This window comes from Marmota flaviventris, chromosome 7, assembly GCF_047511675.1.
Source record: "Marmota flaviventris isolate mMarFla1 chromosome 7, mMarFla1.hap1, whole genome shotgun sequence".
NCBI classification, from domain to species: domain Eukaryota; kingdom Metazoa; phylum Chordata; class Mammalia; order Rodentia; family Sciuridae; genus Marmota; species Marmota flaviventris.
The window spans coordinates 42952770-42978869 of NC_092504.1; the positions used below are offsets into that span (position 1 = coordinate 42952770).

A 26100-nucleotide genomic window follows, 5' to 3' on the forward strand; every position below is an offset into this window, starting at 1 on the left:
CACACAGTCTTAGGGGGATGTGTTTGGGCAATTAATTGTACAGGGTGGTGGTCGAAGTTGCGAAGACATGATGATTTCTGCTGGGGGTTGCGTGAGTAGGCGTTCATTTCGCAGAGCAAGGCTAATCCCATGCAGGGACCACGACTGGGTGCGTTTTCACCCGGTGCCCAGGCGCCCAATCCGCAGACGGGAGAACGTCAACTCGGGCCCAGCGGAAGTCGGGGTTGGCCTGCGCGGGCGCCGTCCGCTAGGGGGCGCCGTGGCCCGCGCCGTCCGGGCCGTTGCGTTTCCGGGCACCGGGGTCCAGCGCCGCCATCGCCACCGGGCGCGCGCGCCCGCCCGCCGCTCCCGTTACCTGGGCAACCGTGGCGCCTCCTCCGTGAGGGCCTCGACCGTCTCTCCGCGCCATTTTCAAACTGCTCTAACGCTGGAGCCGGTGGCCCGAGCGGAAGGAGCCAGCGAGGGAGACGAGTGCAGAAGGAGATGCGGCCGCAGGTGGAGGACGCGGAGGCCGGAGCTGAGGGTGAGGCGGGCCTCGGGGGCGGAGGGCCGGGCGGGGCCGGCGGCGGCGCTTTAGTCGTCGCCTTCCGGGTCGTCCCCGCGGGCCGGGCCTGGACGCCGCCAGAGGCCGCGCGGTTGGGAGGACGTGGGCCCGGGTTGGGCGGGAGGGGCGCGGGCACCGTCCGCACCCGAGGGCCAAGCTGCAAACCCGAGCTCGGCCGGGAGCTTGACCCAGCCCGCCGCGGGGCGTCGGCGTAGGCCGTGTGGGCGGGCTTGGTAGATGGGTAGATTTAAATTACAAAGCCCTCCCAGGGTAGGAAGCCGACATGCAGTTGGTGAAAACAGCGCCCCCGAGCGCCCGTGCCCAGCGCCTTGGAAAACACCCGGTCTCCCCTCGAGTTCAGTAGCGGGTGACTCCGAGGTACCTCGGTGCACGGGTTCTGTGGCCGCTTTTGTTGGGCGGGATTGTTTCTTCATACACAAGTGTGAAAATATGAAGCCCCACCAGGGTTAGCAGATGATGCTCTGGGCGTGTCTGCGTGTGGGTTCCCCCAAGTCACCCTTTGATGTTTTGCCAGAAACTTTATGTTTTTAGGCGGGATCTATGGGACGACCACAGCCCTTGCCCTTCTTGGGAGGATGGGAATCTGACTTGTGGCCTCGGGCATGATTTTTAAAATATATATGTTTTATTCTCATTCCCTCTTATTCTTCTCCCCGAAGCAGGGTGTAAAGAGGAATTATTTCTGGGCAGCCAGAGTTGGGGGAAATGCTTGTGTGGTAGCCGCCTGGTTTTGTCAGGTTTATTTCTGATGTGTTCAGGACGTTCCAGAAAACACCCTCCTGCATCAATCAGTTAAGTCCCTCTCTGTGGAAGGAACCTACAAAATGCATTGCAAAGCTCTCAGAGATGACGCTAGCAAGTGCCACGAGAGATTTATAGAAAGGAGTAACAAAGGAGAGGTAGTAATTTAGAAGGGATTTGAAAATACAGAAACCAAAGTGCTAGACAGGACTCAGGGGACCTAGCATCCAGAGACTGTTTACCTACTTTGTGGGCCCATGGTTTGGGAAACAGTTACTTTCTTGAGCCTTTCTTCATCTTGAAGGACAACTATTGGGCATTTATTTCTCACAGGATTGTTTTGAGGATCAAATTTTACATGTATTCACATGCGTCCACATTTTACAAATTGTGAATAACAACATAGATGTAAAACAAAATTTTTGTTTGGTTTAGAAATGTGAATATTTTGACTACATTTAGCTGGCAAAATTTAGAAAAAAAGCCAAGTTTCTAAAGAAAGGAACTTTGGATAACTCCATTTTAGGGCAGATTGGAAGACCAATATAAAAACGTGTACAGAGGTACTTATGTGTGTGTCATTAAGAAGAAATTGAGCCCGGGTGGTGGCATGCGCCTAAAAATCCCAGGAAGCTGAGGCAGGAGGATCTTAAGTTCAAAGCTAGCCTCAACAGCTTAGTATTGAGGCCTAACTTACTTAGCAAGACCATTTCAAGGGCTGGGGATGTGGCTCAGTGGTTCAAACCCTGGTACAAAAAATAAAGAAAGAAATGAAAGTTGAAATGAAATTTATATACTCAGCCATCAATACATACACTGAGGATTGAACCCAAGTACAGTGTACCCAGCCCTTACTTGTACATTTGAAAAGCTTCCATAAATCTATACACCTGTGTAACCACTTACTCCACTCAACAGTATTTTTATCACCTGAGAAAGTTCTTAATCTTTCCAGTCACCTCCCTGGGCAACTGCTGAAATTTCTATCCCTATAGTTTAATTTTACCTGTTTTTGGACTTAATGTATTTGGCTTTTTCTGTTCAAAATAAACTTTTTTTTTTGGCGGGGGTGGGGGGGCTACTGGGAGATTGAAACCAGGGGCACTTGGCCACTAAGCCACATCCCCAGCCCTATTTTGTATATTATTTAGAGACAGGGTTTCACTGAGTTGCTTAGCACCTCACTGTTGCTGAGGCTTGGCTTTTTGTTGTTGTTGATGGACCTTTATTTTATTTATTTTTATGTGGTGCTGAGAACTGAACCAGTGCCTCACATATTAGACAAGGCTCTACTGCTGAGCTACAATACAACCCCAGCGCTGCCCCCACCCCTTTGAATTTGAGAGCCTCCCAAACCACTGGGTTTATAGGCATACACCATCTTGTCCAGCTCAGTTCCAGGAATTTTGAAAATCATCCATATAGTGGATGTGTATCAGTAATTCCTTCATTTTATCCCTGAAACAGAAATATTACATTGTATAAAGATATCATAGTTTGTTTCTTCAACTGTTGATGAATGTTTAGCTGTTTTTCCAGTTTGGGGCTATTATAAATAAAACTGTTATTATATTCATTTTTCAATTTTCTTGTAGTCTTTGTGGATGTTTGCTATTTTTTTTTTTTAATGTAAATACCTAGGAGAAGAATTACCTGGTTATAGCTAGAAGTATACCTTTATAAGAAACTGGCATGCTGTTTTCCAAGGTGATTTTTTTTACTCCTGTCAGCAGTGTGTGAGGCTTTTTCTTGCTTCAAATCTTTGCTAACATTGGATATTGTCCATTTTTTTTTTTTTTTTTGGTACTGGGATTGAACTCGGACACTCAGACACTGAATCACATCCCCAGCCATTTTTTGTATTTTATTTAGAGAGACAGGGTCTCACTGAGTTAGTTAGCACCTCGCCGTTGCTGAGGCTGGCTTTCAACTTGTGATCCTCCTGCCTCAGCCTCCTGAGCCGCTAGGATTACAGGTGTGCCACCGTACCTGGCTTATTGTCCATTCTTTTAATTTTAGCTATTGCTAATATGGGTAAAAATTGCACCTCATGGGCTGGGGTTGTGGCTTAGCGGGAGAGCGCTCACCCTGGGTTCAATTCTCAGCATCACATAAAAATAAATAAAATAAAGGTATTGTGTCCAACTACAACTAAAAAATAACAAAAAGTTGAACCTCATTATGTTTTTAATTTTTATTTCCCTGATGACTAATGTTAAGTACCTTTTCATATGATATTCCTCTTTAGATATCTTTTTCAAAGTGCTCATTCAAATCTTTAGCACAATGAAATTTTAGTTTTAGCCCAAATAAATTTTCTTACTGAGCTGTTTATCTTATTGTTGAGTTATAAGAGTTCATTTTACATTCCATATATGTCTCAGATATTGTGAATATTTTCTAGTGCTCTTTGGTTTTCCTTTTTCCTTAATAGAATATTTTGATGAGCAGATGTTTTTAATTTTTTTAAAATATTAAGCTTCTATTATTCTTTTTTTTAAGAGAGAGAGAGAATTTTTTAATATTTATTTTTTAGTTTTCGGCGGACACAACATCTCTGTTTGTATGTGGTGCTGAGGATCGAACCCGGGCCGCACGCATGCCAGGCGAGTGCGCTACCACTTGAGCCACATCCCCAGCCCCAGATGTTTTTAATTTTGATGAAGTTTTTCTTTTGTTTAGTGCTCTTAAGAGTTTCTTCTAAAAATTCTTTGCCTACCTCAGGCTCTGAAAAATCTTTTTTGTTTTCTTTTAGAATCTTTATTGTTTTAGTTTTGATATTTATGTTTATGGAGAGATTCATGTTTTAATGCAGCTACATGGATGAGATCATGTGTTGAATTTAAGTCAATCTGAATGTCCCAGAAGACTGCCTGTCTGAAGAGAAACAGAAAAATAATTGTTTCATATTAAATTTTGTTGTTGTATTGAATTCAGGAGCACTCTACCACTGAGCTACATCCCAACCCCTTTTTATTTGAGACATGGTCTCCCTAAGTTGCTCACCTTGCCTTGAACTTGAAACCCTCCTGCCTCAGCCTTCCCAGTCACTGGGATTGAGTCTCTGGGATTCCAGATGGGTGCCACTGTTCTCAGCTTTTTCTTTTCTTTTTCCTTTTCTTCCTGCAGTACTGGGAATTGAACCCTGGGCATGCTGGGCAGGCACTCTACCACTGAACTTATCTCAGCTGTTTTACTTTTTGGACGGAGTCTCCCTAAACTCTGGAGTCTGGCCTGGAATTTTCAATCCTTCTGGCCCAGCCTCCAAAGTAACTAGGGTTATAGGCGTGCACTGTCATGCCAGATTGAATCTTCTTATTGTGAAATGACAACAGTAGCTGTAACAGTATAATGACATTTCATTCTTTTGTTTTTAGAACTTTAACTTTTAGAAGTGAATAAAACTGGTTTTGGAAGACAAGATGACTACAACTGCAGAAAGAAAGTATATTAATATTAGAAAAAGATTGGATCAGTTGGGATACCGCCAGACTCTGACATTGGAGTGTTTACCATTGGTGGAAAAACTTTTCAGGTAAAGATAAAAAATACAGTTCTAAGCATATGTGATCCTGAATCTACTTCTAAGTTACTTAGGGTCCTGCCAAGTTGCTGAGGCTGGCTTTGAGCTTGAGATCTCCTGCCTCAGCCACCCCAGCTGCTGGGGTAATAGGCGTGTGCCATTGCACCTAGCAAAGACTTTTTGAAAAGTGCTTAAATCATCTGTTCTTCCTTATGTCCTAATTTGTCTGTTCTCAGTGCAGGGCCTCCACACTGCAAAGTGTAGGGGTCACCACTCATCCTATTACTGTTGAGAGTCATATTACTGAGGATTTTTTTTGTGAATAGTTTTTTATATTCTTGGAGATACTTCCCTTTCTTTCCTTCTCTCTCTCTGTCTTGTCCTTTTCAGTGCTGGGACTGAATCCAGAGCCTCTACATGTACTAAGCAAACTATATTCCTAGCCTAACTTTCTCTTTCTTAAGTTCTATGTCTATTTCACTGATCTTTAAAATTACTATTATTTTAATTAAGGTTCTCTAATAAGTTGTTATTATGTTCTCTAATATGTGGTCATTACTATTACATCTTACCTTAACTGAAAGGTTCTTACCTTCATTAAAAGGATTCCCCCCAAACCTCTTTCTACAAGAGCTATATTAGAATGGTTTTGGACTGGAACAGGGAAGGATTTTAAGGTAGGACTACCAATAATGATGGTGAAAAGAATGGATTAAAGATATTTTGTGGCCTTTCACATGACCTCCCAACCTTTCATGATCTAATCCCTGCTTTTTCCACAACTTCGTCTCCCTGTGTTGAATCACTTGAATCTCCCCAAACTTAATCTCTTACCCTTGGTCTTTCTGTATACTGTTCACCTGCCTAGGAACATCTTTTCTCCTCTCTGTTCCTTGCCTGCTTAGCTTTTAAGTTTAAGTATCCCAAAGGTCTCTTTGTTTTTTAGTTGTAGGTACACTCAATATTTTATGTGGTGCTGAGGATCGAACCCAGTGCCTCATGTGTGCTAGGCGAGTGTTCTACCACCAAGCCACAACCCCAGCCCTCCCATAGGTCTCTTTTACTTAGGTTACATGTTATCTTAACTGTGCATTATTGCAAATTTGTTTTTACCTTCATTTAGAATGCCACTTTCATGAAACCAAAGACTGATTTTGTCACCCCTGTATCAGGTTGAACATATAGGCACCAAAATATTTGTTGAGCTTGTAATATACTAGTATGTCTTTTTGACAGACTCTGTAGAATGAAAGCTTCACAGGTGTGAGGACTTTTTTATGTTTCTTCCTCAATAAATATTTACTGGGTGGATTTTCCGCTGGTCTGAGAGTTCTCAGAAATAAGGAACTAATTCTTATTTGTTGTGTTCCTGGTGTTTAACAGACAGCAAACAATCAATAAATACTTGCTCAGTGAAAACAAATCACAGATTCCACAGACTTGAAGGAGATAAGCAAGGGGGGAGATTCAAAGATGATTCAATGTGTATATATTTCATAACTTATAAATTATTTTGAGAAATTTTGAGGACATCCTTATACCTTGAAAAAAAAGATAAGTGTTCTTTTCTACCTTTTAAATTAATCCATTTTTTTGAGATATTGAAAGGGCTTTGCATTTAAGCTCTCTACCACTGAACTGCATACCCAGCCCTTTTTAAGAAAAATATTTTAAGACAGGGTCTTGCTAAATTGTCCCAAAGTTGCTAGGATTATAGACACATCCTCTATGCTCAGCTTCTTTTTTGAAGTTTGATATAATTTAACATTAAGATATACATACATTCAAGCCTTTTTAGAAATATATTTCAAGTTATTAGAAGATTAATGAAATGTTTCTTATATTTATGGGTTCTGTTCCTTAATTTTAGTGACTTAGTTCATACAACAGAAAGCCTTCGACAATCAAAATTATCTACTGTGAAAGCTGAAAAGGAAAGTGCCAATTTTGATTTTGTATTGGAACCCTATAAACTTGAAAATGCAAGATTGAGTAGGGAAAATAATGAATTATACCTGGAATTAATGAAACAGAGAGAGTACTCAGACCAACACATTAAAGGTAAGTGAAAATTTGATAATATTTTATTTTATTTTATTTTTTTTTATTGTTGGCTGTTCAAAACATTACATAGTTCTTGATATATCATATTTCACAATTTGATTCAAGTGGGTTATGAGCTCCCATTTTTACCCCATATACAGATTGCAGAATCACATCAGTTACACATCCATTGATTTACATATTGCCATACTAGTGTCTGTTGTATTCTGCTTGATAATATTTTAAAATAATGGTTTTGCCCTTTCAGTTTTATGTGTTGAAAAGGCTAAACTCTAATTTTAAAACTGGTTGGTTAGAAAAGAGAGTAGTCTTACTAACAGCTCCTTAAATACAATAGGGTATATTGAAGAGTTCCTGAGAAGGAAAATAAATGTGTATTTATAGCTGTATTATATGTGGATTAAAGTTTTAGAATTAAAATGCTAGAAATGAGGACATGCTCTTGAAACAATTTTTGTTTTTCCCTTTTTATAGTAAAGTAAGGTGAAAACCATGGATTGCTTTGTCTAGTAGTTTTTGATCTGGGAAGTAGATAGAACAGGATGATTTAAAGGTACTAGGCAGAATGTAATTATATGGTTATCTTATTATAATTCTTACATTTGGTAGAAAGTCCTAATACCGGGCATGAATTAATAATTTTTTGCTTCTTACTCAATTTAGTAGGTCAAAAACCATTGTATACATTAGGCATCTTCAGCAGTAGAAAAGTGTAATTTCTTTTTGTGTTTAGTGAGTTATTTGTTTTATTCAATGGTAGAAAGAGTGATAGGCTACAAAATTTTTACAAGATTTGGGTGAAGCTTTTTAAATTGATTTGTCTTATTGTGTCTTATGAAATGGAAGGACAGTGGATTTTTTGATCTTTAAAATAGTCTTCGAATCTTTTTCATTTTAAGAGTTGAAAACTACTTTGAAAAAGTGTGCACGTGAAACCGCTGATCTGAAATTTCTAAATAACCAATATGTTCATAAACTCAGACTTTTGGAGAAAGAAAGCAAAGCTAAGAATGAAAAAATTCAGCAACTTCAAGAAAAGAATTTGCATGCTGTAGTACAAACTCCGGGTAAGCTTATTCCTTCCCCAAACAAAATTTGTTAGAATTCTAATGAAGAAAAAGTGTGGTTTATGTTTGATCTTCATGAGAATCAGTTCTGATCTGGGCCAAATGCTTAAAAAGTAAATTATTCATGTGCTTTAGACCGAGACAAGATGGATCTATCTGTTAATAATTTTGAAAATATTTTCTACTAATTCAGGTTATAGCATGACTTTATGTTATAGGTGATTTCCCATCATATTCTAATTTTTCTGTTTAAAAATTCTGTTACCTGCTCTTTTGATATTACTTAATCAGTATGTGTATCTTAGTTCTCACTGCCTTAAGCCCCTCATATGGCAGTTTTCTATTCCTGATGATTTCTTGATTTCATAATAGCAAACACTACAGGACACACTGAGTTTTAAATTTTGCCAAAGGCTAATCCCCATCTGGCTGAGAAACAAATTAAATCTGGGTGTATATGCCAAACATGCAGGCATATAAAATTAGTTTTACATCCATGTCTTGCTGAGGTTTTAGGAATACATTGTTTAACGAGCAGGGTGGGTGTTCACATATAAGGCATAAAACATTTGATCAATATGTAACGTGAGCCTGGCATGGTAGCAAATGCCTGTAATCCTGTTGATTTGAGAGACTGAGACAGGATTCCAAGTTGGAGGCCAGCCACAGAAATTTAGTGAGACCTTGTCTCAAAAAATGAAGAGGAATAAAAGGGTCTGGGGATATAGTCCAGTGGTAGAGGGCTTCTGGGTTCAATTTCTATTAACAACAACAACACAAAGGTAATAAGAATTAGATAAACTTTATAACAGAAGCTATCTTGGAATATTTAATGGGGCGAGGTGTGCCAGGGATTGAACTCAGGGGCACTCAACCACTGAGCCACATCCCCAACCCTTTTTTGTATTTTATTTAGAGACAGGGTCTCACTGAGTTGCTTATCACCTCTGTTGCTAAGGCTGGCTTTGAACTCGCAATCCTCCTGCCTCAGCCTCCTGAGCTGCTGGGATTACAGGTGTGCACCACCATGCCCAGCTGAAGTATTTAATTCTTAGATGGTGTTTTATTTTGTTTCCCCTTAATTTTTAAGACACTCATTTGGGTTTTATTTTTTAGGTGGCAAGAAAAGAAGCATTGCTTTCAGGCGCCAGCGTATGCAAATAGATGAACCGGTTCCTCCTTCTGAAGTTAGTGGTTATCCAGTTCCACAGCCAGATGACCCTTACATTGCAGACCTCCTGGAAGTGGCTGATAATAGGTGCATTAAATTATTCTCTGTTGGGGGCTGAGGGTGAAGCTTAATGGTAGCATGAGTGCTTAGCATGGGCAAAGCCCTGGATTCAATCCCCAGCACCCAAAACAATAATAATAATAACTTTTTGTTGGCTTTATTGATCACTGGGTTAACTGTAAGTTTCTTGGTAGGAAGACTTGTCTTGTTAACTGTTGTATCCCCTGTAACTAGCACAGAACTTTGCACAGGCACTCAATGAATACTTTCTGAATAAAAGTAAAATGTTTTTGCTTGTTTTGGAACTTTGATTTCAAATAGATCATGAATCTGGGGTTTCTGTCTATACATGCTTTGAAATAATTTTGTGTTAACAAGAACCTGTTTCAATAGAGTTGCTTACACATTAGTTTAATCTCTAAGTTGTCTTTTACGGGAATCTTTATTCACATTTATATCAAATGCCAATTGGATAGATTTATGACTGGATTTGAAATTCTTATGATTTCTCTGGCTCTGTGTTTGTATTCTTTTAAAGTGGAATCATATAAATTTCTTTTAATTGAAAATGCATTAAGTGGAGCTGGGGTTTTAGCTCAGTGGTAGAGCACTTGCCTAGCATGTGTGAGTCACTGGGTTTGATCCTCAGAACTACATTTAAAAAAATAAATAAATAAAGGTCTAAGAAACATAATAACATTAAAAAAAAATGTGTTAAGCCTCCTGGGCAAGGCACTGTGTTAAGTGTTTTGAGGATGTACAGACAAATGAAGTACTGCTACTGCTTTTGAGAAGCTTGAAGTCAGTAGTGGAGATGGGACAAGAGGAAATGCATGAAATGTTATAAGAAAATTATAAGGGGTTCAAAGGAGAAAGCAAACAGCACTGGTAACTTTACACTATGGTGATAACTGGAGAAACATTTCAAACTATGGGATACACTAATGGCAATAGTGCAGATAACTCAGATAACTTTATTTTGTATTTTATGTAGAGATTTTTGGGGAAGTTTTTCTAGTGTATTAATCTTAATATAATAATTTTGAAAAGAGCATTGGTTGAGATACTGATTAGGATCTCTTTACTTGGTTATTCTCATATAATATTATGTACTCACCACCCCCGTCCTCCACACCTCCACCCCCGCATATGGGTTTCAAATCCAAGACCTTGCACATGCTAGGCAAGTGCTATGCTTTTGAGTTATATCCCCAACCCCTTTTATTTCTTTTCAAGATAGGGTCTTGCTAAGTCACCCAAGATCACCTTGGATGTGCAATCCTCCTGCCTCAACTTCCTGAATAGCTGAAATTGCAAGCGTGAGCCATCCTGCCCAACTGTGCATACATAGTTACTTTAACTGTGAAATACTTTGTGTTTTGTTCTTCTGTTGTAATCTAAGACTTCTCAGACAATGTGTTAGTATTATTTAAAGAATTATTTGGATTGTATAGGTGATATGAATCTCTTTGATAGCATGTTCACTTTAGTTTTTACACACACATTTTGTTTGTATCCAGTCATTCATGCATTTGTATGTATGTATGCATTTGTATATATAGTCTTCTCCTGAATTAGATTAGTAAGAAAGTTTGGGTGTAGGGTCCGGCTATATCCAACCTCACTTAATCTACCTCATGGAAAATCTCTCTCAAAGCAGACCTGCTTCAATCTTTTTCTTTCAAATACAAAAGTTGGTTATATCATGTTGAGGTAATATAAATACATTTAGGTATTTGTAGAATTCAGGTATGTTGGACAAAATCTTGATTCAGTTAGAATTTATAAGTTAAGAAAGAGTAGATATTTTGCTGTATAGTCATTTGTAAAATTGCAGTTTTCTCAGTATTTTCCTTCTCCCAATATTGCAGAGCAGTTCATTAGACAATACACACTTAGGGTCATAAAACACATTTTAGTCTCTTATCTCAATTAATGATGTTGAGAATTTTGAACCAGACTCTTCGTTTTCTGAATCTAAGAATAAATAGTTGTCCTAAGGATCAAAATGCAGTAGTGAGGAGTTTTATTGCATAATATATCTAGATTTCCAGTTATTTACAGATTCTTAAAATCTATTCTTACAAAACCCTCAAAGATGATATACTATATTATGTTGAGACTTTGGGACCCTTTGGCACTTTATCCCTCACTGAGAAGCAGAGTACAGAACTTTTTAAAAGAGCCCCCTCTGTTTTAATATCTTGTTATTTTGTCTTTTCTTAACAAAAGTGTACGTATATTGACATTAGTTACAAATATGTTTCAGGATTCAAGAGCTTCAGCAGGAAGTCCACCATCTACAAGAAAAGTTAGCAATGATGGAAAATGGCATAAAAGATTACAGCAAGCAGGTAGGATTTTCATTACTTACATATTTGGGATTGAAATGAATATTCTGTGATCATAACTAGAATTCAGTTATATTTGATATTACTGATACTGAATTTTTATATAGTCTTTATCTTTTCCATTAGTTTGTTTTAATATAATTAATAGCTGAAATGACTTAGATGGCTTTAAAGCACCTGGTCCATTTCCTTGTTATTCTTTGAGGTGAATAATCATCTTTTATTTTGATTTGGTTTGTTTCTTTTTCTCTTAGGTGAAACATCTGTCTCCTCAAATAGAATTTTATAATCACAGTACTTCCTCCATCAGGAGGGATTTTATTGAAGTGTACTGTGTTTGATAATTGCATTTTTATGATTTTTTACTTCTCACAGATATTGTCATTTTGAATGTAAATCTCTTTAGAGATAACTCTTCTGTATTCCTTCATTTTTTTGTGTTTTCTTTACAAGCATTAGTACTTCATAAAGCAGTTTACTCAAGAAGCAGAGGAATGAATAGATGCAGAGTTAAATCATAACCATGTCAAGCTTTGTCACATCTATTGATCCTTTGGCCAAATTAAAACTTAGCTTTCTTAATATGCTTCCTGAAGTTTAAATTTGGATAATGGGTTTTTCATTTTCTGCAATAGTTACAGTTGTGGAGAAAAGCGATTTGCACATACAATTATAGATATAACTTATATTTTGGTATAACTGTTAAGTTTGTAAAGTACTTTGAAGATTACTTGGATTAAAAATAGAGTTAAAGGAAATCATGCTACCATTAACAAAAGATCTTTATTTTATGAAGAGATGTTAAAAATATCAAATGTGCACATGAGTTGAATATTGTTGGTATTTTTTAGTTCACATCACACTTTCATCACATTTTTATCCAGGTACTTTATGAACATAAACTGAGCAGTCTATACCATCTCTGTGAGGTGACTGAGGTAGTCAGAGAAAATTGCTTGATCATTCTAATTAAAACCACCATTTATTATAGTTATTGATCTTAGTTGAGCCAATATGTTATTAGTTATTACTATTCTTTTTGCTTGAGTGTATTTTGTTTTACTCAGCACACATTTCAAATTTTGTGGGGCAAGAGGTGTAACTCAGTTGTAGAATGCATACTTAGCATGTCTAAGTCCCTGGGTTCAGTCTTCTACACCCATTTTTCTGTTCTTGAGCTCTTTCCCAAATTTACTGCCCTCCTTGTGATATCAGCTTGTCTTAACCTCCTATTTTTTACCTCTAAAATTAGCAATATTGGAGCACCAGTGGCACAATCAGGTAATGCACAGGACTTATGTAAAATTAGCAATATTTATATTTCAGCTTTTGAAAGACTTAATAGGTATATCTGGGAGTGGTAGTGCATTCCTGTAACCTCAGCTGCTCAGGAGACTAAGGCAGGAGTATTGCAAGATCAAGACTACCTGGGTAATTTAGCAAGACCATGTTTCAAGATTAAAAATAAATAAAAGGGGTTGGGGTTATAGCTCACTGTGGTATAGTGTCCCTGGGTTCAGTTCCCAGTACCACACACACACACACACACACACACACACACACACAAAGACAGTGAGTAGGGGGTTATTCTTTCTGTTAAAGTTTAATTCTTTGGACTCATCTCCAGCCACAAGTTCCACTGTAGATTATAATCCAGTCATACTGAGCCATTTCTCCTACCTCAAAAATACCATGTTGTTTTATGCTTTTATTTTATTGCCTGGAACACTCATCTTTTCTTTATAACATTATTTATAATCTTCGGACATATTTATTTGATAAGGTATTTGCTAATTTCCCCAATAAACTAACCATTGCAGAATAAATTACTTAATTCCCTTAATTACTTTGGTGTTATATGCCTTTTTCCTTTATTCATTCATTGCTATGCTATATAGCAATTATTGGTTTACTTGCTGGTTTTCCCTATAAAGCTATGTGTTCCTGAAAATCAGAGACCATGTTTCATATATCTTTGCTTGCCTAGTTCTGTGCTCAGTAATTATTTATTGAATTAAATGTTGAATATTTTGTTTTTATTTTTCTTTAGAAAATAAAACCAAAGCTTGGAAGTATGTGTATTTTTTCCAAATTTTGGCGGGTGAATTAGTGACAATTCATAGTTAATAATAGTCATATTTTTATTATGTCTATGTTTTCTATTGTCCTTTTTAAATACTGAGATTCAGAGCAACTCAGTATTCTGAGTGTTTTTTCATTTATTTATTCCACATTTATTCCATTCACTCATACTACATTTATTCCATGGGGCACTGGTCTCAGTTCTTGTATTTGAACATGAATATAATCTGTTACCAAGTTTCTTTTTATATGAGCATTGATTAATCTTAGAGGAGGTGGAAAAATCCAAAAATTAATTAGGAAGAATCTAATCAATGAAAATAATTATGAAAACTATGTTGGCCCTTCCTTCCTTCCTTCCTTCCTTCCTTACTCTCTCTCTCTCTCCTCTTTTTCTCTTTTTTTTCCTTCCTTCCTTCCTTCCTTCCTTCCTTCCTTCCTTCCTTCCTTCCTTCCTTCCTTGTGTGTGTGTGTGTGTCTCTCTCTCTCTTTTTCTTTCGATTGAACCCAGAGGTGCTCTAACACTGAGCTACACCCCCAGCTCTTTTCAGTTTTTATAGACAGGATCTTGCTAAGTTGTTAAGACTGTCCTCAGACTTGTGAGTCTCCTGCCTCAGCTTCCCAACTCACTGAAGTTATTGGCGTATGTCACTGTACCTGACTATATTGGCATTTTCTACTTATTTTTGCTCTACATGTGTGCATTTTATGTGTGGTTACAGGTATGAATATTTATTTCATATGCATTGTTGAACATGTCCTAATAAATGTTCACATGAACTTTAGAAATTTAGGTGTGTCAGAGCTGCCTAAGCTGTAACCAGAATAGAATAAGTAAGAAAAATCATCAGTAGCTCTAGAACAGTGCTGTCTAATTGAAATATGATAAGAGCCAAATATGCAATTTAAAATTTTCATATGGTCCACAATTAGATTTTTTTAAATGATGGTATGACTTTCTGTCTTCAGATTGAGCTAAGAGAACGAGAAATAGAAAGACTGTCAGGTACTTTGGATGGTGGTCGCTCCCCTGATGTCCTGTCTCTGGAGAATAGAAATAAAACCAATGAAAAGCTTATTGCTCATTTAAATATTCAGGTAATGGCTCTTATGATCATTTCAGTAAGTATATGAAATTCTAACTGTTTTTAATGGTCTGTGGGTTTGTAAAAGTAATAAGGTTGTTCACTGAAGTATTATTTACAGTAGGAAAAAAAATTGATAGAACCAAAGTATCAAGAAATACATTGCAGTTATTGAAAAACCTTGTTATGGAATATTTAATGATGTAGGAATTAAGATATATCATAATGTTAAACATTTTTTTAAAAATGAACTTCAGGCAAAGTCTGATTTTCAGTTTGCTTTTAAAAAAATCTATGTATTTGGAAAGGGAAAATACTGAAAGAATATACTAAAATATACTAACAAAACTTATCTTTGTGTAATGGATTATTCTAGCAGATGGCGTTTTTATTTTTAAAAAATTTTTGACTGTATACCTTTTATAATGTAAAAAAGATGATTTTAATATATGTAAATTAAATTTATACCTTTTATCGACTTAGGCTATGCATTTGACTGAAGGGTGGAAGAGCAAGAGAGTTCCATAAGGCATGGCACATGAACTTTAGAAGTTTAGGTGTGTCAGAGCTGCCTGAGCTGTAACTAGAATAAAATAAGTAAGAAATATCATCAGTAGCTCTAGAACAGTGCTGTCTAATTGAAATATGATAAGAGCCAAATATACAATTTAAAATTTTCTAGTAGTCAGATTTTATAAGGTAAAAACCAAAATTTTAATTATACTGATATATTTACCATTATACCCAAAATCTTATTCACCTTTTAATGTTTTTTACATTTTTTTTTAAACCAGGATTTGGAAATCGTGTATATTTTATATTTATAGTGCATCTCAGTTTGGACTAGCAACACTTCAAATGCTCAGTAGCCACATGAAGATAGATGCTAGAGGCCTCCATATTGGACAGCACATTCTAATATCATTGTGATATTCTTGTCATGCTTTTAGAACTCTGTGTTGGAAGAAAATTCACACAAATTTCTTACTTATCCTTTTCTTCTGTGCATGAAAATAAAGCCAATGGATATATATTTTTTCATTAAACATTGTCAGTTTTACAAATAAAATAGTATTTAAGTTTATAAATATAAAATAGCTGTGGTTTTAATTTAAAATATAACTTTTTGAAATATTATTTTGAAAGTTCAGTATTCAGCATAATTACCCAATTCATATGCCTTATGAATTACAAATTCAATTTAGGTTGACTTTCTTCAGCAAGCTAATAAAGACCTGGAGAAGCATATTCAAGAGCTTATGAAAACCAAGGAAACAGTGACGACTGAAGTTGTTAATTTAAGTAACAAAAATGAAAAACTCTGCCAAGAATTAACTGAAATAGACCAGTTAGCACAGCAGTTGGAAAGACATAAAGAAGAAGTACTTGAGACTGCTGATAAAGAACTTGGGGAAGCAAAGGTAATGATGTATTTAGGTTGTGAAAGTATTATTGTAGTCTCCTAGAACACAGTGATGTCCCTATCCAGGTTGTTTATTTTGTTGTGTTTTTCATTTTTGTTTTGTATTTAAGATTTTCTTAAGTTTTGTTTATACCCACTAAATGATTGCATTTATTCTGGCCTGTTGGGAGTTTTTCTGAAGCATATTCTAGTCTTGGGATAGACCACTAAACTCTGTCCTGTTTTCCTTTAAGATTTCTATCTGTCTTTTATCTGCAGTGGGAGAGATTCTTCTGAAGTTTATGTTGTCATTTTTTTGTTCAAGAATCATTTAAAGGTGTCTTTTAAAACTGTATGACATTGTGCATTTCAAAGTTGATAGCTCACTTTTTACATTTTTAAATTAAAATAGATGCAAAGCATGAAATTTCCAGTCTGATTTTAGATATAGCCAATGAAATCTAAATGACCCTTTCTGCTTGAAATTTTCACAAAATTTTATTTTAACATTTTATGCTTAAATAGCTTAAAAAAATTTTTTTTAGTCGTAGATGGAGATAATACCTTTATTTTATTTATTTATTTTTACTTGGTGCTGAGGATCAAACCCAGTGCCTCACACATGCCAGGCAAGAGCTCTACCACTGAGCCACAACCTCAAGCCCTTAAATATCTTTTTATATTCACTATTATACCTGTTTGGAATAAAAAGTATTCAAATTAAAATTTTTTATTTAAAAAAATTTCCTATAACTATAAAGTTCAAACTGTTAACATTTTCCTCAGAAAAATGTTAATAATTGGGGGTAAACGTGATCATAATACCACAAGTGTTGATAAATTTTAAAAAAGATAAAATTAAGTTTATTGGAAATCCATCTATTAATGAAATATAATGAGAGAGACAATATGTCTTATTTAAAGCTTTTAGCTAATCCCAACATTTCAGCATTTCAGCTCGTTTTTGATAGAGGGAGTAATGCTGAACTCAGGGCCTTGTACTTGCTAGGCAAGTATTCTGCCACTGAGTGACCTCCCCAAGACCTTCTAATTAATCTTTTTATCTGGTATTCCTAAAGTTGTTTTGTTTTGTTTTGTTTTTTAATATCCCGAAGCAGTGTGCCATTGTGACATAAATGAAGTATAAGCCTTTCTTTGGAAGAGTGTGAAAGGGAAAGTAGAAATGGATAACTTACATGATACTGAGGCTGAAAGCAAGTTCTTAGGTATTCATTTTTAAGAAGCACTGTATGTGCAAATTAAGTATCCAACTATTAAATCCTTAAAACTGTGTACATACCAGAGTTTTACATAATACTTGGGAACTCTTTTTGCCAGGAATATAATTGAAGACCATACTGCTCTATATCACTGAACTGATTTTATACAATGTAACCTCCACTAATTAATGTACTGGAAAGAAAACTCCCTCAATATAATAAAAACCATTTATGGGCTGGGGATGTGGCTCAAGTGGTAGCGCGCTCGCCTGGCATGCGTGCAGCCTGGGTTCGATCCTCAGCACCACATACAAACAAAGATGTTGTGTCCACGAAAAACTAACTAAATAAATAAATATTTTAAAAAAATAAATAAATAAAAACCATTTATGAACAGTCCACAATAAACATCAAACTCTGTGTTGAAAGACTGAAAACTTTCTTTAAAATAACAAACAAGTCTACGATACATACTTTCATCCCTTCTGTTCAACATAGTACTGAAAGTCCTAGCCAGAGCAATATGGTAAGAAAAAGAAATAAAAGGCATGTAAATTGCAAAGAAAGAATAAAATAATCTCTATTTACAGATAATATAATCTTTAGATCTTTAGATTCCATACACATGAAAGATAATAAATTTAATAAGGTTATAAGTTACAAAACAAAACAAGATATGATTTTATACACTAATAAGAAATCAAAAAAGGAAATTAAGAAATGTTACTATAGCATCAAAAAGAATGGAATTTTAGGAATTTAACCAACAAAGTGAAAAATTCAGCACTTGAAAACTACAAAACTGCTGAAAATTTAAAGAAGTTACAGATAAATTGAAAGACATTATTCATGGATTGGAAGACTTAATATTCTTAAACTGTCCAAAGCCATCTATAGATCCAGTGCAATTCCTATCAAAAATTTCAATGGCATTTTTTTCAGAAAAAGAATAAAATTTATACAGATCTCAATAGACCCCAGATAGCCAAAGCCATTTTATTTTTCCTTTTCTTCCCCTCTGTGGTTACAAGTGTTGAACCTAGTACCTCACATATGCTATTCAAGCACTTTACCAGTGCTACACCCCCAGCTCTTTATATATTTTGAGACAGGGTCTCTTTTAAATTGCTCAGGCTGTCCTGAACTTGGGATCTTCCTGCCTTGGCCTCCCAACTTTATGGGATTACAGGCATGTGCCACTGCAACTGACAAAACCTCTTGCAAAAAGAAGGACATTATTAGTACAGTTTTGGTTTTGCTGCTGCTTTTTAAAAATCCTTTTTAAAAAAATTATATTTTTAAAAAAATGTTTTTATTAGTGCATTATTGTTATACTTTGTTCTGCTTTTGTGACTTTAGTTCCATTGCAATACTATAATATCTCATCCCTCTCTTTTTCTACCTCCTTTTGCATCTTGTGTTTCTGCACACAATATACAAACATGGTTTCTCATAGCCCATTGACAATGCTTCAGAAATGATAGCTTGGTTCAATAAAAGATTCATATTGGGTCATAATATTTTAATCTTGGCATTCTGCTCTTCAGTTGCAAAGCAGAGGAACCAAATTGGTAAAAGCATGTGAAGAGAAAACAAATAGAATAGGAAATGATAGTACCATAGGACATGTTCTAAACCCAGGGTCCAAGGAAGTCCTACAAATAAATGTACAGGAAAAAAAGATTTGGGAGGCTGGGGCTGTAGGTCACTGGTATAGTACTTGCCTCACATGCGTGAGGTACTGGATTCAATCCTCAGCACCACATAGAAAGGGACAGGTAAAGATATTGTGTCCATCTACAACTGAAAAAATGAAAGAAGAAAAAAAGATTTTCAAGTGGTCCTTTTCTTTCGGATGTTATAAATAGGTCCCTGTAAGCATTCAGGACACCACAATATTAAAGAGAATCTTCTTTGTTGAAAATGAGTGAAAGCCTCAGATCTTACTAGTGAAGGGGAACACATGAACCACTAGAAAAATTACTTGATCTTATTGCATTATGACTTAGTAATAAGTATTCTTAGACTTTTAAGTGTTTACCTAACAGACTTTTATTCCTAGAAAGAGATTAAAAGAAACCTCTCTGAAATGCGGAATCTTGAGGAAACAATGGCAAAACTTCAACTGGTAAGTTAATGTCATATTGAATTGCCAGCATTTTCAGAAAGAAAAGTTTTGTGTTTTATTTTATATAATATATATATTTTATTGAGATATAATTTAAATATCACAATATTCTTTTTCGGGGTTGGGGGATACTAGGGATTGAACTCAGAGGCATTCAAGCACTGAGCCACATCCTCAGCCACATCCTCAGCCCTATTTTGTATTTTATTTAGGGACAGGGTCTTACTGAGTTTCTTAGCGCCTCACTTTTTGCTGAGGCTGGCTTTGAACTCAAGATCCTCCTGTCTCAGCCTCCCAAGCCACTGGAATTACAGGCATGCGCCTGTGCACAATATTAATTTTTTTTAAGTATACAATTCAGTGGTTAGAATAGTCACAAAGCTGTGCAACTATCACTACTATATAATCCTAGAACAGTTTTTTTAAAACTTTTTTTATAGTTGTATATGAACAGAATGCCTTTATTTTGTGTATTTTTATGTGGAGCTAAGGATTGAACCCAGAGCCTCACACGTACTAGGCAAGCGCTGCCACTGAGCTATAGCCCCAGCACCCATTAGTAGTCACTCTTCATTCCCTTCTCATCACAACCGCTCTCATGTACTTTTAATTTGTATAGATTTGTCCATTCTGACTATTTGATATATATGGAACCTTACAGTATATGGCTTCTTTCACTTAGCATAATGTTTTTTTTTGTTGTTGTTGTTGTTTTTGTTTTTTTTTTTTTTGGTGGTGGTGGTGGTACTATAGGTTGAACCCAGGGTCATTCCACTACTGAACCACTTTTAAAAAATTTTATATTTATATCTTAAGCCCTTTTTATTTTCTTAATTTTGAGACAGGGTCTAAGTTGATGAGGCTGACCTTGAACTTGAAATCCTCCTGCTGAGTTGCTGAGATTACATTTGTGTGTCACTGCACCTGTCAACATAATGTTTTCAAGGCTTATGCATGTTGTAGCATATGGTAGTACTTCCTTCCTTTTATAGCTGAATAATATTCTGTATAGATATACTACAATTTTATATTTTTAGAACTCTTTAATCTTTTATATGTTTATAAGTAAAATTCAAATTTGAAAACCTGTTAGGAATTTTACATTCTTTGAAACGACTATGACCTATCAGTTCACTAATATTAAATCAGAAGTTGATAATTACTTGTTGTATTTGCTATTATTAAAAAGCACTCAAAATTGGTGCAACCCGTCTTGAAAGCGGTATGGAAATTTCTGAAAAACTTGGAATGGAACCACCATTTGTCCCAGTTATCCCACTGCTTAGCCTATACCAAAGGACTTAAATCAGCATACTACAGTGATATAGCCACATCAATGTATATAGCAGTTCAATTTATAATAGTTAAGCTATAGAGCCAATCTAGGTGCCTATCAACAGACAATGGATAAAGAAAATGTTGTACATATATACAATGGAATATTATTCGGCCATAAAGAAGAATGAAATGATGGCATTTGCAGGTAAATGGATGGAACTGGAGACTATTATGCTGAGTAAAATAAGCCAGTCTCCATAAAACCCAAAGGCTGAATGTTCTCTCTGTATGCAGATGCTAACTCACAATAAACTGGTGGAGGAGGGGGCAGAATAGAGTTCACTGGATTAGACAAAGGGGAATAAAAGGAAGGGAGGGGGATGGGACAAGGAAAGACAATAGAATGAATCAGACATAACTTTCCTATGTCATATATGAATACATGACCAGTGTAACACCACATCATATATAGCAACTAAAATGGAAAGCTATACTCCACGTATGTATATCAAAATACATTCTACTGTAACGTATAACTAAAAAGAACAAACAAAAAAATTTAAAAAGAGAGAGCAGTTTGAAGAAAATGAGAATCAAAAACCTTAAAAAGGGAGAAATTAACCCCTCATCAAAAAAATTTTTTTTAAACCACTCATTCCTCTTTTAATAGCTTTGGTATAAGCAAATTATTTTCCTAGTCATACTGCTTCTTCTGATTGTCTTATAAGGGAAAAAATAATAATCTTGATGGCAGAAACTTGATATAGCATACAGTCTGGAACCAGCAGAAAGAATGTCTTGCATACAGTGTGAATTGGCTGCTCATCCAAAAGATTGAGATTTTTTTTTTAATAGCCTATTAAATTGGAAGACTTTCCTTTAAAATTAGAAACAAAGACTGATACTGATATACATGTTTTCTCATTATATAATGCTATATGTATATGCTGCACAAAGTAGATACTCAAATACTTGTTGATTTTTGTATAGAAACTGAACGACATATTTACCACAGTGTCTTCCTTTTTTATTCAACTTAACAAATCTTTAATTCAACTAAATAATGAATTAACTTTGTCTGGTAAATGTTGTCTACTCCTGAGTCTCATAAAATTCTTCCTTTGTGTCAATAAATGTAAAGTAGGTGTTTCAATGACGTTTTTGTTATGAACTCCATAAGGACAAGGAATTTTTGTTGTTTTTTCTTTTTTTGTATACTCACTATAAATACTGTATTTGATTAATAATGCTTGTCTCACAACTGTAACCCAAGTTTCAGTAGTGTTGGATGAGATAAAATGTTGCTGTAGGTATTTTCTGACCTTTCTTATATTTTCATTAGTGCTATGTTCTATGTATTTTAAGATAATAATGATGGTATTAATAGCTAAAATTTATTAAACATGGTGAATGTGCTGGATACTGCAAATTGCTTCAGATCCACAGATTGATCCTTAACAGTGAATCCCGGGTGTCCTGGTTTTACTAATCCATTCTGCAAATGAGGCTGAGAGAATAACCAACATAGTTCTGAATTTATATGATAGATATGGTAGACAGAGAATAGTATGCCTTATACAGTCCTCTTTAAACATAAGTTTAAAAGTTTTTATTGCACAAGGACATGATTATTTAGGGCGGGTAAAAGGACAATATGCTAAACAAATTGGAAGAAAATAAAACCTAAGGATTCTACCATCCACAAAGGAGCATTATTATAATAATTGGGTTTTATAAGTACCATAAAAGTATGGTACTTATAGCTATAGTTGATAATTCAGTTGAAACTGTATTCAACTAATTAAAAGTATGTGTACACATATATATGTGAATTGCTGTTTTATAAATGTTCTTACAAAAATATGTATTTTACCTGTTACCTTTTATAGACCTATTATAAATAGTATTATATATTATATACTATATATTTATACCATGTAAATGTATAATACTGTATATTCATTTGTAAATATACTATGAATGTTAGTATATAGTATTATATATAATATAGTATATATAGTAATATTATATATAAATATAAAATGCTATTAGAAATAGTATTATATATAATACTATTATAAATAGTGTTGTTTATAGGTACATATAATACTATATAAATATACCTATTATAAATAGACCTATTAATTATAGAATTAAATTTGCAGGAATTAAGTTTATGCCATAAAGAAAAGGAGAGACTAAATGATGAACTTCTTCTGAAATCAGACCTAGAAACTGTTGTACATCAGCTTGAACAAGAAAAGCAAAGACTTAGCAAAAAAATGGAAGGTTTTGCAGCTATAGGTAAGATTTAAAATGTTAACTAAGAAGTGACAGTGGTTTGTTCTTCATATGTTATCTTTCATAGTATGTGATAGTTCATTCATTCACTTAATGAGTATTTCTTGAGTGATTACTATGAACTAGAAACCATGATAGCTACTATAGATAAAGTACAAATCTCAAGGACCTTAAGAATTCTTTTACATTTTGACTCATTGGTACAAGGAATCTTCTTGAATACTTTGCAATGGAAGTATATTTTTCTTTGAGATAGAGAGATAACAGAATTAAGACTAAGAAGACCAGTCAGAAAAAGAAAATTATAGAATCTTTTTTTGGAAATACAGTTGTATCAACTTAAAATGCACACTCACTGTTTCTGTTTGATCACCTACTACCCCTTAACTCCTCAATCCACTCTAGTTGGCCTGTCCCCATGTCACCAAAGAAACTACTATTGTTAAAGTCATTATTCTCCTCCATTATGCTAAATGCAATGGGTGTTTTTCATTTATTAGCTTGTTTGACTTCTTAGAATTTAACACAATTGTCCATCCTTTCTCACTCTCCTACTTTCTTCTTACCTCCTCCTGGTTATCCATTTGGATGAAATTTGTCAGTTCAGCCTTCGGTTTGCATTACACACTATAGCTTATGTCTTTTTGCTATAAGAATAATTATTTGGCCATGGTTGTGATTTTTATATTCGAATCCTTAGTGTTTTCATATAGTAAATGCTCAAAACATATCTGCTGAATGAATTAAAGAAGAGATGGGAGTGAATCAGAATACATCATGAAAATCATTCCATGCCCCAGAGTTGTAATTAAATTGAATTGCACTGCACAAAATTTAAGCATTCAGTTACTTTTGATTTCTGTGTTAAAAGTTAATAATTGTGCTTTTCTGAAGGAAGATGAGTTATTGTGATCTCTTTGTATATTCGTGTACTATATTAAATTCAAGGTTAATATTAAATTTGTACATATTATGATTAATTATTTGCAGGTATATTTTCTTCCAGTACATTTTCAGTTCCCTAGAAGATACCATGTGGGAATTTATTGCTTCATTTTGTAGTACTAAATAGTGTCCATCTTGTGATAGACAAAAGCTGTGGGGGACTTTGACTTTTTGGACTTTATTTAAACATTTGATATTTTGCCCCCCCCCCCCCCACACACTTTCAATATTTACCTTTGATATATCTGCTAGTTGCAGGTGATACATAAAACAGCTCAGAATTTCTAGTAGCTTTCATACTAAAAGCTATTGATATTATTTATTTGGCTAATCCACATTTTATATACAACATCATTTTAAGATTTAACCACTTTAATTTGCAGAAAAAGAACTTACTTTGGAAGTTGAAAGGATGAGGCTAGAACATGGAATAAAACGTCGAGACAGGTCACCTTCTCGTTTAGATACATTTCTGAAAGGTATAGAAGAAGAACGAGATTATTATAAGAAAGAACTAGAAAGACTCCAACATATAATACAACGAAGATCTTGCTCTACAAATCATTGCGCACGTGAAAAACATTCAATATTTAAAACACTAGAAAAGGTAATATCCTTTTTATAAGAGTAATCAATAAGGCAAGAGAGGATCAGTAGGAAACTTTTCTGCTTTATGATTGTGTTAACTTTATTCGTAGTTGCTTTTAAAAAGCCCCTAATTTTGATTTTTGTTTTTGTCTGTGACTTGTAGCGTAGGAACCCTGCGTTAATTAGGGACACTATTTAGCATTCTCATTTTCTGGAAATTAAGAAAAGATTGTATAACTGAGTCATGGGAGAAGTACAGAGGCTTCTGGGTTTCTAGAAACTGGAGCTCAGGGACTCAGGCTGCTGGACATATTCTCTTTTTTTTCTAGAATTTACTTTCTCTATTAACTACATTTTCTCTGTGGTAGCAGAGTGGCTTTGTCCAGATGGCAGACAACATGGCTTCCTGTCATTTCCATCCTTGGTTGGACCAGTTAGGAAGATGTGTCACATTCTGCTACCAGACAACATCTTCACCACAAACCATACTGTGGGAAAAGCGGTAGATATTGAAAGCTGAACAGATTATTCTGCCCATCTTCTACAACCACATTTGCAAGTTGATAGACTAAAGATGTTACTTTGTTTTTGTTTTTTAATTTTGTTGTTGTTGTTGTTAGTTGTTTATGGATAGCATGTCTTTATTTTATTTGTTTATTTTTATGTGGTGCTAAGGATTGAACCTAGTGCCTTACACATGCTAGGCAAGTGTCCTGCCACTGAGCTTCAGCCCCAGCCCTAAAGATGTTACTTTGAAAGCCAGGTTTGATGTTGCATACCTCTAATCTAAGCTATTCAGTGGGTTGAAGCAAGAGGTTCAAGGTCAGCTGGGCAACTTAGCAAGACTCTATCTCCAAAAAAAATATTTATTTTGTATATATTATTTCTTACATTTCTTTTATGCTATTGGAAATCAAATCCAGGGTGTTACACATGCTAGGCAAACACTGTACCACTGAGCTACATTCCCAGCCATTTTTTTTTTTTTTTTCAGTATTGAGGATTGAACCTGAAAAGGTAATATCCTTTTGTAAGAGTAATCAATAAAGCAAAAGAGGATCAGTAGGAAACTTTTCTGCTTTATGATTGTGTTAACTTTATTCGTAGTTGCTTTTAAATATCTACCACTAAGTTACATCCCTAGTTCTTTTCATGTTTTGTTTTTTTGAGATAGAGTCACTGATTTGTCAAGGCTGTCCTCAAACTTAAAATCTTCCTGCCTGGCCTCCCAAGTAGTTGGAATTACAGGCATGTGCCACCACGTTTGGCCTGTATATATTTTCTAATTACATCTCCCATTGTATGTATTATTTAATGTTGACCACGATTCATGAGAGGTTAAAATCATGTCACTATTTTAAGGCTTAAATTATTTTCAATGTTTGTTGAGTATCATTTGAGTTCTTTAGATTTTTTTCTTTCTTTTTTTCTTTTTTCTTTCTTTTTAGCTTTGGATTTATATGTGTCCCGAAAGCATATATGACCCTAACATGATCTACATAGTAGGTAAAACTAGGGGAATTTAGGGA

The 26100-nt window shown here is 35.3% G+C and overlaps 1 protein-coding gene across 3 annotated transcripts in view; it reads left to right on the plus strand.

Annotated features, from left to right (window-relative positions):
- The first annotated feature begins 229 nt into the window (after positions 1-229).
- Positions 230-26100, plus strand: part of Cep135 (centrosomal protein 135) — a 75136-nt gene continuing 49265 nt past the window's right edge. For 2 of the 3 annotated variants that reach the window (XM_027939148.3, XM_071614302.1), the window contains exons 1-11: positions 230-523; positions 4684-4841; positions 6700-6890; positions 7793-7960; positions 9077-9218; positions 11461-11545; positions 14594-14722; positions 15915-16130; positions 19394-19459; positions 22903-23041; positions 24367-24590. In XM_027939148.3, the coding sequence (XP_027794949.1) occupies positions 4729-4841; positions 6700-6890; positions 7793-7960; positions 9077-9218; positions 11461-11545; positions 14594-14722; positions 15915-16130; positions 19394-19459; positions 22903-23041; positions 24367-24590 (1473 nt within the window). In that variant the 5' untranslated portion in view covers positions 230-523; positions 4684-4728. Of the gene's footprint in view, positions 524-836; positions 923-4683; positions 4842-6699; positions 6891-7792; positions 7961-9076; positions 9219-11460; positions 11546-14593; positions 14723-15914; positions 16131-19393; positions 19460-22902; positions 23042-24366; positions 24591-26100 lie in introns of those variants that run through there. The other variant, XM_071614301.1, reaches the window with a different exon arrangement.